The sequence below is a fragment of the Salmo salar genome, chromosome ssa20 (genome assembly GCF_905237065.1).
Source record: "Salmo salar chromosome ssa20, Ssal_v3.1, whole genome shotgun sequence".
Taxonomy (NCBI): Eukaryota; Metazoa; Chordata; class Actinopteri; order Salmoniformes; family Salmonidae; genus Salmo; species Salmo salar.
In genome coordinates, this window is record NC_059461.1 from 86,988,547 (window position 1) to 87,000,900 (window position 12,354).

The 12,354-nt window shown below is 44.0% G+C and overlaps 1 protein-coding gene across 1 annotated transcript; it reads right to left on the reverse strand.

The window, feature by feature from the left end:
* Positions 1 to 1,733: 1,733 nt before the first annotated feature.
* LOC106581482 (extracellular calcium-sensing receptor) lies at positions 1,734 to 6,341 on the reverse strand. The gene is made up of 6 exons (XM_014163556.2): positions 6,027 to 6,341; positions 5,476 to 5,764; positions 4,569 to 5,393; positions 3,918 to 4,145; positions 3,551 to 3,674; positions 1,734 to 3,109 (listed from the first exon to the last, which is right to left on the reverse strand). The coding sequence occupies exons 1-6, from the start codon at positions 6,236 to 6,238 to the stop codon at positions 2,199 to 2,201; spliced, it is 2,589 nt and encodes an 862-aa protein (XP_014019031.2). The 5' UTR covers positions 6,239 to 6,341; the 3' UTR covers positions 1,734 to 2,198.
* Positions 6,342 to 12,354: the final 6,013 nt, after the last annotated feature.

A 12,354-nucleotide genomic window follows, 5' to 3' on the forward strand; every position in this document is an offset into this window, starting at 1 on the left:
TTTACGATGAAGTCATCATTCCTGTTACGGTCAACCATGTTACTTTATTTTGCCCTTAAAGCTAGAATTCGTAGGGCTGGATTCAATCTGTATCGCAGAAGTATCGTGGACGATCTGTATTATAAAGCAATTGATATTTAAGGGCAATATTCCTGTGTTCAAGGAGACTGCGTTCATGGTAAACACTTTATTTATCAGCTCAATCGGAAATCATGATTACTATGATTAGTAGTAGAAGTAGAAGACATGATGTCATAATCTAGACATTACATCAACCAGGAATTGAATCCTGAAAAAAACTGGATTAGGACACACAGAGAGCAATTTTAGTTCTGTGTAGGTTGGTTGTTGGGTTTGTGGTACCTGTTGGATTGCTAATCTTTCCCTCTGCACATGGGACACAGTCATAACAGCATACGGGCTTTCCATTATGTACAGCCTCTTCCCACTGCACACTGACACACTTATCTTTAGGGGACAGAGAGTAGACATGGTTTACTCTAAATGTTACAGGTTTTACTTCAGCAGGGTTTGTTACATAAATGTTTTCAATTGCAATATTGAGCCACACATTAAGGATGGAAAGGATGTTTAATTGTCACATACACCAAATAGGTGTGGTGAAAGGTGTTGTTTTACAGGGCCAGCCATGGTAGTACGGTGCCCATGGAGCAAATTAGGGGTAGCCCTTTCCTGCAGTCAACGGCCAAATCACACTCTTTGGCCTCATGGGTGGAATGTTACAAATATTTTTCATAATTAATAATGTTTTTGTTTTTTCTTACCCTTCACACTGGATGCTTCCTGGGTTGACCTGCAGAGTTGGGTTCACACTGACTGGGTTTTGGTAAAAGGAGAAAATGTCTCCTAAGTTGATGTCTCCCTCCTTTGAGAACTGTGACAGTTATTTTGATCCGTAAGGTCTCCACACAGGCTCCCCAGCCTTAGCTGTGACTGTTAGCGGAGTGATCACCAGGAGGTCTTCCAGCTGCGGTGTCTCACTTGTCAGGGTCCTGACAGCACTCCATCTGGACTCCTTTATATGTTACCGTTAATGATGTGTGTGATACTATAGGAGCTTATCCCTCTCGTGGTGTGGGGGCTGTGCTTTGGCAAAGCGGGTGGGGTTAAATCCTGCCTAGTTTGCCCTGTCCAGGGGTATCGTAGGACAGGGCCACAGTGTTCCCCTCACCCCGCCTGTCTCAGCCTCTAGTATCTACGCTGCAATAGTCTATGTGCCGGGGGGCTAGGTTCAGTCTGTCCTGTCTGGTGAAATTCTCCTGTCTTATCTGGTGTCTAATTCTCCCATCTCTCTCTCTCTCTCTCTCTCTCTCTCTCTCTCTCTCTCTCTCTCTCTCTCTCCCCTCCCCTCCCGGAGGACCTGAGCCCTTGGACCATGGCTCAGGACTACCTGGCCTGATGACTCCTGCTGTCCCTAGTCCACCTGGTCGTGCTGCTGCTCCAGTTTCAACTGTTCTGCCTGCGGATATGGAACCCTAACCTGTTCACCGGACGTTCTACCTTGTCCCGGACCTGTTGTTTTGGACTCTCTCTCTCTCTCTTTCTCTACCGCACCTGCTGTCTCAACCTCTGAAATCTCGGCTATGAAAAGCAATCTGACATTTACTCCTGAGGTGCTGACCTGTTGCACCCTCTACAACCACTGATTATTATTTGACCCTGCTGGTCATCTATGAACATTTCAACATCTTGAAGAACCATCTGGCCTTAATGGCCATGTACTCTTATAATCTCAATCCAGCACAGCCAGAAGAGGACTGGCCACCCCTTAGAGCCTGGTTCCTCTCTAGGTTTACTAGGATCCTGCCTTTCTAAGGAGTTGTTCATAGCCACGGTGCTTCTATATAAAAATCTATAACTGTGCTTCTCCGAGCATGCACTTCGTATAGTCTAGGACTACAGCCGACGGTATGGATCATTTGATTGAGACCACACTAAACAGCCTATAGACGCACTTGATGTTGCGCCCAGTGTGGAGAATCAGAGATGAGGGGCGGCATCAGGCACATATGGATATATAGCCTAATAAGCAACTCATTCTAAAACAATAAAAATATTGAAATATCAACAATTACAAATGACATGACCCTCCTCTGGACTAGATATAAAAAATACTAAAACCTCCCCCTGAATTAAACTGAAACTTTTTTCTCCTGGTCCCCGTTCCGTAAATTACATTATTGTGATTTTGCATGACTTTTCACCATTATGTGTTTTTTTGTATTTTTCTCTGGTTTAAGTAATATGATATAACACTTTGGACCAAATATGCAGAAAAGCAACCCAAAACTGGAGGCCAAAATGGCAAATATCTCCACAGCTACAGTGAACTTCCCAGGAGAGCTGACATAAGCTGGGATAAAGGTGATCCAGACTGCACAGAATATGAGCATGCTGAAGGTGATGAATTTGGCCTCACTGAAGTTATCAGGCAGCTTTCGAGCCAGAAAAGCCAGCACAAAGCACAAGAGAGCCAGGAGTCCTATATACCCCAACACAGCCCAGAAACCAACAGCTGAACCCACATCACACTCTAGAATGACCTTTTCAGTGGCATGGGCTGTGTTTTTGAATGGAACTGAAGGGGCGAGAGCTAACCAGAGAACACATATAACCACCTGTAGGAGGGTACAGCTGAACACACTGATTCTCTGGAGAGGAATAGAGCACTGGGGAACTGTATTGCCTGGCATTGTGGCCTGGAAAGCTATCACCACCGCTATGGTCTTCGCCAGGACACAGGACATACACAGAGCAAAGGTGATCCCAAACGCTGTGTGGCGCAGCATACAGGACCACTCAGAGGGCCGGCCAATGAAAGTAAGAGAACACAGAAAACACAGAGTCAAGGAGAAGAGCAGCAGGAAGCTCAGCTCAGAGTTGCTGGCCTTGACGATCGGAGTCTCTCTGAAGCAAAAGAAGACCAATGACACCACTGTGGTTAAACACGCTCCAACCAATGAGATTGCAGCCAGGAGGATTCCCATGGTTTCGTCAAATGAGAGAAATTCCACCACCTTTGGGACACAGCGACTCTTGTCTCCGTTGGACCAGTATTCCAGGGAACACTGTGTGCATTTAGCTGAATCTACAAGGAAAACGCTATAGTCAATCTGATCTATATTCAAGTCGTGTATTATACTCTAGAATTTAACACATTCTACATTTGATGTATCTTTCTGGTCAGTGGATTTGGTTAGTATCAGTCAGAGCGACATCAGAGGCCACTAGTGGTCCCAGAACAAAAATAAATGTTGCTTAGGGCTCCCAGAAGGCTACACTCTTAGAAAAATGTGCAATCTAGAACCTAAAGGGATTCTTCGACGGTCCCCATAGGAGAACCCTTTTTGGTTCCAGGTAGAACCATTTTGGGTTCCATATAAAACCTTTTCCATAGAGGGTTCTACATGGAACACAAAAGAGTTCTTCTTGGAACCAAAAAGGGATATCCTATGAGGACACCCGAAGAACCATTTTGGAACCCTTTTTTCTAAGAGTATAGAGCCGGCGGTGGTATCAGTTGTCTCACCTGTTAGGTTGCTGATCTCTCCAGCAGCACAGGGGATACAGGAAAAACAGCAGACTTGCATTCCTTTGATTTGTGCTTGGCGGAACCCTGGGAGGCAGCTGTCACTACACACAGACCGAGGCCTCTGAAACACAATACAACACCTGCTCACTCCCTGTCTCTCTCTCTCTCTCTCTCTCTCTCTCTCTCTCTCTCTTTAATCCTTCACTCACATTATTGAACCCATTGGTTACACAATCATTTTATTAATTCTCACAGTATGTGTCAACAGATTTCTCCCATCAATTAAAATATATTTAATGTAATTATCTGTATTTTTTTTAAGTACCTCTAACTGCTACCATGTGTTTTCTGTGTAACTGTGTACCTTTAAGGGATTGCCAGCCCATACTATCTGTATCCCATTCATGGCAAACTGGTCTCCATTAGGGAGAGAGGCATTGTAATTCCCCACGGTGACAAACACAGTCTCTCCTGCCTGGTCTCTCTGCCAGTTCACCAGCTCATAGATGGCTGTGGGATCTCCGTTCTCATCAAAATAAACTCTCTCCCCAGACTTCATGGGGAAGTTTACGTCTCGCAGGTATCTCAACACCTGCATAAGTTAAAATATCAACATGTACTTATAGTGTAAAATACATACACAACACTGTCCCCATAGGAGAATGCTTTTTGGTTCAAGGTAGAATCATTTTTGGTTCCAGGTAGAACCCTTTGGGTTCCATGTAGAACCCTCTATGGAAAAGGTTTTATTTGGAACCCAAAATGGTTCTACCTGGAACCCAAAGTGTTCTACTTGGAACCAAAAAGGGTTCCTCAAAGGGTTCTCCTATGGGGACAGCTGAAGATCCCTTTAGGTTCTAGATAGCACCTTTTTTCTAAGAGCGTAGAATTCAAGTACTTTAGAAATAACATTGTGTGATTGTAAATATTTGACATTTTCATAAAACCTGTCAGTCAATTATCAAATCGGTTGAACAAAATGAACTATTGGTGGCCGATAGAGGTAGCCGCTCACCTGTCCTGGCTCGATGCTGTCTCTGTGTGTACAGTTCCTATTTACACCTTGGCCTTCACCGTGCCTGCAGGTCAGCAGGTCGTGTATGGAGTGGGCCACAGCATACACTGCCTTATACACATTATTAGAGAATCTCAGCTCGGATGTGTCAGTAAAGGGGTTACTGATTTCCTCCAATCTCTCAGACCCAGAGCACTGACTCTGCCTAGGCCCACCGTCTTTCTCCTGCTGAGGGGAAAACCTGCAACTGAACGTGGTCTCCCAGAACTCTCTGAGCAGGGTGTTGTTTGGATCCTGGGCTGGACCGACCCGGAGAAGGAACTCTCTGAGGCCTGGGATCTTAGACTTACTGAGGGTGAATCCCAGAGTGCCGCCGAGGACAGCAGAGCTCCTCCTAGTGGCCAGGCGATCAATAGTTATCCAGGACTCACTGCCCACCCACTGCAGCCCGGTCAGGTTCTGGGCTAGTGCCTCCTCCAGCAGAACATCCATCTCCCACTGGGACAGAAAGGCCACAACAACCTTGGAGCTGGCCCTGCTGATCACCTCAACCACCCTGGCTATCTGCTCCCTGGGGTTGTTCCATAAGATAGCCTCAGAGTACTCTATACACACACCCTCAAGACCTGCAGCCTCCACGAAGGTCGCCATGCCGTTGTTGCCGTAGGCGTTGTCACTCCTAACAGCCCCCACCCAGGTCCAACCAAAGTATTTGACCAGTTGGGCCAGGGCTCTACTCTGGTAGAAGTCACTGGGGATGGTTCTGAAGAAGGAGGGGAACTCCTTTCTGTTACTCAGACATGCACAGGTGGCGAAGTAACTGATCTAGATAGAACAGGAGGAATAAGACAATAGTAATCATTTTTCATCAGCCAGTATTGTTCAACTGTATGTGTGAATTCATTACCACTGGTATTTGAAAAGCTCCTGTGGATCGTGACATCACAATAGTGGAGGAAGAATCAGAGGCACCGATGATGGCGTGGACTGCTGATTGGCCAGAGCAGGTCTTTCCCACCGTCCTCTCCTGACCGTTCATCAGAGCCATAACCGCACGCATGGAGGACAGAGTCGAGCCACAACTATCATATATCCTGTAGCCAATAGAGATGTTGGGGAGCAGAGAACTGCTGTTATTGATCTCTTCGATGGCGAAGATCATGGTCTGAGCTAAATGAAAATCTATGAGGTTCATGCTGCGGAAACAAAAGGGGAAAAAATACCATTGTATTAGGTTTGTCTGGTAGAAGATGTGAAACTGCAGAAGTGACCATGGTCTGATTTCATTGTCAGGTTTAGTTCTTCTTTGAATCTTATGATTCCAATCTTCTTTTCCATTTGTCAAAATTATTTTTGTCACGTCAATGACACATAAATCTATCAGAGAGACTGTGTGACTGTGAAAGAGCTTACCTGGAGCAGGTGGAGGAGGTGGTGTGTCTGTGAAGAGGAGCTTACCTGGAGCAGGTGAGAGGAGGTGGTGTGTCTGTGAAAGAGAGCGGGGGCACTGAGATTTTGGTGTGGATGGTGAATGCTCCTCCGATAGTCACGTCTCCTTTCTTGGACAGCATAGGGAACTCTGGGCTCCCCAGTATCTGACAGAGAGCCTCCTCTCCCTCTGCCCCAAAGGCTCCTAACAACCCCATCACTACCACCCAAAGCAGCTGCATCACACACACTCTGTAAGAGGCGTCCTAACTGAGTCAGGGAAGACCTGACCTCCACCCCCTAAAATGTCTGTGTTTAATACATGCTGGAGACTGTGACGCTTTCTTCTAAGCAAATCAGAGAAGGATGAGGTCATAAGGGCTGTGTTTTGGCTGTGCTACTGCCAAAATACACAACACAGCTGTTTTATAACAAATACCCTGTATTATATATTCAAACTCCTGCCTATTTAAGTTTGACAAATGTTGTTATACACATTTTCCTAGTGAGTGATAATGAATACAGGTTGTGTGTATTTGAGTACCACTAATGCCAGCATATACAGGTGGATGAAGGTGTCAGATTCAAGTCCTTTGTGTGTTTAGTTGTGCTTCCCTCTCAACTCTGCATGTTTCCCTAAACCTTAGCCTCCAGATGTAATCTCTCAGTGTACACCCTAATCACCGAATCTTATTAGAAAACAGATGTTCATACACCTTGCTCACAAGTTTTTATGGGATATGGGGGACATTCCTAACAAACTTAAAACTGAAATATGTCTGATGTTGTCTTACTAGTTTAATTTAGGTTGTGTCTCTGATGAGCAGTAGGGTCGTTCCACGAAATGAGCCCCTTTTGCATCCCTTTAATATTTTAAGTAGAAATTGAGCACTAATATCACATTTGAAAAGCCTGTTGTATTAAATGAAAATATATATTTTTTATATATGTGTAAGACTTGTTTAAGTGTAAAAATTCAGCATTTTCACACGTCCCTCTGTGCACACTGTGGCTTCTCAGAAGATTTCAACCAACTTAACCCCAAAATGTCTCCAAGTTTTCGCCATCATTTTAAAGCCCCTGTTATTTTGTTGATTACTATTATTTATTTCATGTGATTAGTGAATTATTATTTTAATGAAAAAGAAAACTTCCTCATTGTAAGGTCAACCCTGTTACATGAACTGGACTCTCGTTTTAATATGGGGAAACTATTGTTGTTTTGCCATTTTCTGGTGTTTTGTGGTGGAAAACTGAGTGGGTCAATCATTACACATCGACCCTGTTACCCATAGATAGATAGGCTATAAATGTTTTAACAATTGCATTTATTTTGTGAAGTTAGCATTAAATTGCCCCTCCCTGTTGTACACTATAAGTTTCCATTCCCCCTGTCAGAAGGACTCTCATGGCTGATTTACGATGAAGTCATCATTCCTGTTACGGTCAACCATGTTACTTTATTTGACTCTTAAAGCTAGAATTCGTAGGGCTGGATTCAATCTGTATTGCAGAAATATCGTGGAAGTTCTGTTTATAAAGCAATTGATATTTAAGGGCAATATTCCTGTGTTCGCAGAGACTGCGTTCATGGTAAACACTTTATTTATCAGCTCAATCGGAAATCATGATTACTATGATTAGTAGTAGAAGTAGAAGACATGATGTCATAATCTAGACATTACATTAACCAGGAATAGAATCCTGAAAAAAACTGGATTAGGACACACAGAGAGCAATTTTAGTTCTGTGTAGGTTGGTTGTTGGGTTTGTGGTACCTGTTGGATTGCTAATCTTTCCCTCTGCACATGGGACACAGTCATAACAGCATACGGGCTTTCCATTATGTACAGCCTCTTCCCACTGCACACTGACACACTTATCTTTAGGGGACAGAGAGTAGACATGGTTTACTCTAAATGTTACAGGTTTTACTTCAGCAGGGTTTGTTACATAAATGTTTTCAATTGCAATATTGAGCCACACATTAAGGATGGAAAGGATGTTTTATTGTCACATACACCAAATAGGTGTGGTGAAAGGTGTTGTTTTACAGGGCCAGCCATGGTAGTACGGTGCCCATGGAGCAAATTAGGGGTAGCCCTTTCCTGCAGTCAATGGCCAAATCACCCTCTTTGGCCTCATGGGTGGAATGTTACAAATATTTTTCATAATTTCATAATTAATAAAATCCAGTGTTTCTATGTCAAACAGTTTTGTTATACTTCAGTTTTCTGTGATGTACACTATATATATAAAAAATATGTGGACAGCCCTTCAAATGACTGGATTCGGCTATTTCAGCCACACCCGTTGCTGATAGGTGTATAAAAGACATACAATCTCCATAGACAGACATTGGCTGTAGAATGGCTTTACTGACGAGCTCAGTGACTTTCAACGTGGCACCGTCACAGGATACCACCTTTCCAACAAGTCAGTTCGTCAAATCTTTACCCTGCTAGATCTGCCCCAGTCAACTTTAAATGCTATTATTGTGAAGTGGAAACATCAAGGAGCAACAACAGCTCAGCCACGAAGTGTTAGGCCACACAAGCTCACAGAAAGGTACCGCCCAGTGCTGAAGAGCGTAGCGCGTAAAAATCATCTGTCCTCGGTTGCAACACTCACTACCTAGTTCCAAACTGCCTTTGGAAGCAACGTCAGCACAATAACTGTTCGTCGGGAGCTTCATGAAATGGGTTTCTATGGCTGAGCAGTTTCACACAAGCCTAAGTTCACCATGTGGAATGCCAAGTGTCAGCTGGAGTGGTGTAAAGCTCACTGCCATTGGATTGGAGCAGTGGAAACACGTTCTGGAGTGGTGTAAAGCTCACCTCCATTGGACTGGAGCAGTGGAAACACGTTCTGGAGGGGTGTAAAGCTCACCTCCATTGGACTGGAGCAGTGGAAACACGTTCTGGAGGGGTGTAAAGCTCACCTCCATTGGACTGGAGCAGTGGAAACACGTTCTGGAGTGGTGTAAAGCTCACCTCCATTGGACTGGAGCAGTGGAAACACGTTCTGGAGGGGTGTAAAGCTCACCTCCATTGGACTGGAGCAGTGGAAACATGTTCTGGAGGGGTGTAAAGCTCACCGCCATTGGACTGGAGCAGTGGAAACATGTTCTGGAGGGGTGTAAAGCTCACCTCCATTGGACTGGAGCAGTGGAAACATGTTCTGGAGGGGTGTAAAGCTCACCGCCATTGGACTGGAGCAGTGGAAACATGTTCTGGAGTGGTGAATCAGCTGCAGGGTTTGGTGGACTAGAGTTATCCAATCAGAGACAGGCGTGATGGGACTGTGGATATTATTGCTTATATTGAAAGAATTTATCATCACTGTGCTGCTTTAAAATCAAGATGGCTTTTTAGTCCATGGGGGACATCATCAGTGATCATCAATATTCTGGGGGTGGGGGGACGGGGGTCACGGGGGGGACGGGGGGGGGTACTGTCTATTACATTCAATTACACTCTGCTGTAGGTCAATAGCATATTGAAGGGGAATGTCCTCCTTCCCAGTTTGGCCATAGCTCTGCGGTAGAGCTCCAGGGCTTCAGCTGTGTGGTGCTGTGTGGTGAAGCTCCAGGGCTTCAGCTGTGTGGTAGAGCTCCAGGGCTTCAGCTGTGTGGTGGAGCTCCAAGACTTCAGCTGTGCGGTAGAGCTCCAGGGCTTCAGCTGTGTGGTAAAGATCCAGGGCTTCAGCTGTGTGGTGCTGTGTGGTGAAGCTCCAGGGCTTCAGCTGTGTGGTGGAGCTCCAAGACTTCAGCTGTGCGGTAGAGCTCCAGGGCTTCAGCTGTGTGGTAAAGATCCAGGGCTTCAGCTGTGTGGTAAAGATCCAGGGCTTCAGCTGTGTGGTAGAGCTCCAAGGCTTCAGCTGTGTGGCAAAGATCCAGGGCTTCAGCTGTGTGGTAAAGATCCAGGGCTTCAGCTGTGTGGTAGAGCTCCAGGGCTTCAGATGTGTGGTAGAGCTCCAGGACTTCAGCTGTATCGTAGTGTTCCAGGGCTTCAGCTGTATCGTAGAGCTCCAGGGCATCAGCTGTGTCGTAGAGCTCCAGGGCTTCAGGGCGGATTTAATACATCTCAATACTCTGACATGACCATGTCTCCTCGTCTACTCCTCTTTCATCTGCACTGATTAAAAAAACACCGGACCGATGAATGAAAGACGTCAAAGAGGGAAAGGATAAGGCAAGCAGATGCATCTAGTGACAATAGCGTAGGGTCAGCTGTGGAGCTGAGTGGTTGGAGCTGTGGAGCTGAGTGGGTGGTCTGTCCTAGGCCTAGAGTCTGTGGTGTCTGCTGTGGAGCTGAGTGGGTGGTGTACCTTAGGCCTAGAGTGTGGGGTCAGGGCTCATGGGACCTTGGGCCCTGAGGCTCGGGATGGGCCAGGTCAGAGTCTCAAAGCTGATTTTCAGAGCTGATGGTTGAATAACTGTGATGTTAGATGGCTTTGGGCTATACATTTTGTTTTGCTGTCAAATTTGATGTGAAGTTCAGGGGCTGTATTTCAGTAACATTTGTCTATACCTGTGACTGCTGAGATGGTGTCCTCGTTAGCGATTACTGAGTGAGATTCCTGATTAGAATGCTTTATGCACTAATGTGCTGCTCAGGAGTTAAGTTTAGTATGATCTCCATTAGCTACTGCATATGCGGCAGATCCTCTTCCTGGGTTTCACATAAAACAAACAAATACATGACAAAGTACACAATAGTACTAGACAAGAACAACATAAGATAAGACATTAAATTGAACGTAAATATAAAATAAGAGTTATATAAAGGAAAGACACCAAGAGACAACAGAATACAGTTCACACACTATTCACATATACAGTACATTGTCATATTCTTATATACAGTACAGTACATTTTCATATTCTTATAAACAGTACAGTACATATAAAAATTCTTATGTACAGTACACATTCATATTATTATATACAGTACATGTTCATATTCCTATAGTCCATACACATTAATATTATTATATACAGTACATATTCATATTCCTATGTACAGTACATATTCATATTCTTATGTACAGTACACATTCATATTCGTATATACAGTACATATTCATATTCGTATATACGGTACATATTCCTATTCCTTAATACAGTATAGTTCCTATTCTTATACAGAGTACAGTACACATTCATATTCTTATGTACAGTACATATTCCTATTCCTATATACAGTACAGTTCATATTCTTATATACAGTACAGTACATATTCATATTCGTATATACAGTACTGTTAAATTAGATCTTTAGAAAGAGGGGCTGTGATATATTTAAGCAATAAGTTCCGCGGGGGTGTGGTATATGGCCAATATACCATGGAAAAGGGCTGTTCTGGATACAGCCCTTAGCCGTGGTATATTGGCCATATACCACAACCCCCTGAGGTGCCTTATTGCTATTATAAACTGGTTACCAACATAATTAGAGCAGTAAAAATAAAGGTTTTGTCATACCTGTGTTATGTGGTCTGATATACCACTGCTGTCAGCCAATCAGCATTCAGGGTTCGAACCACCCAGTTTATAATAATATAATCATTTTTTATATTTTTTTGATAAGCTAAACTTGCTTTTTGCCTGAGTAACCTCTGATGACATGGCTCTTTACACAACTGTTTTTGGTTTTGTGTACTTTGAAGAAACCCACAGTGGCGTTTCTGGTGGGGTATGTCCGTTTGTTTGAAGTCTATGAAACTAGTTTGTACAAGTGGTTAGGCATTTTCAACACACAAATGATTCTTAAAGACGAGAAGAGAAGTAGCACATTTCTCCTCAATCCTCAACCATGTTGGAGTGAGTATGCGTGTGTTTGTGTATATCACAGAGACTGTGGAACGATTTCTGTTCTTCCCTATGCTGTGGTAACTCCCCCTTTCTTGTATGTACAGTGGGGGAAAAAAGTATTTGATCCCCTGCTGATTTTGTACGTTTGCCCACTTACAAAGTAATGATCAGTCTATAATTTTAATAGTAGGTTTATTTGAACAGTGCGAGACAATAACAGCAAAAATATCCAGCAAAACCCATGTCAAAAATGTTATAAATTGATTTGCATTTTAATGAGGGAAATAAGTATTTGACCCCCTCTCAATCAGAAAGATTTCTGGCTCCCAGGTGTCTTTTATGCAGGTAACAAGCTGAGATTAGGAGCACACTCTTAAAGGGAGTGCTCCTAACCGCAGCTTGTTACCTGTAAAAAAGACACCTGTCCACAGAAGCAATCAATCAATCAATCAGATTCCAAACTCTCCACCATGGCCAAGAGCAAAGAGCTCTCCAAGGATGTCAGGGACAAGAATGTAGACCTCCACAAGGCTGGAATGGGCT

Coding starts and splice junctions, on each gene's coding strand:
- LOC106581482 (XM_014163556.2), bottom strand. CDS start 6,238: ATGCAGCTGCTTTGGGTGGTAGTGATGGGGTTGTTAGGAGCCTTTGGG. Junction 4,146..4,568: donor ACAGCATCGAGCCAGGACAG/GTGAGCGGCTAC, acceptor TAACTTATGCAG/GTGTTGAGATACCTGCGAGA. Junction 3,675..3,917: donor GGGCTGGCAATCCCTTAAAG/GTACACAGTTAC, acceptor ATTGTGTTTCAG/AGGCCTCGGTCTGTGTGTAG.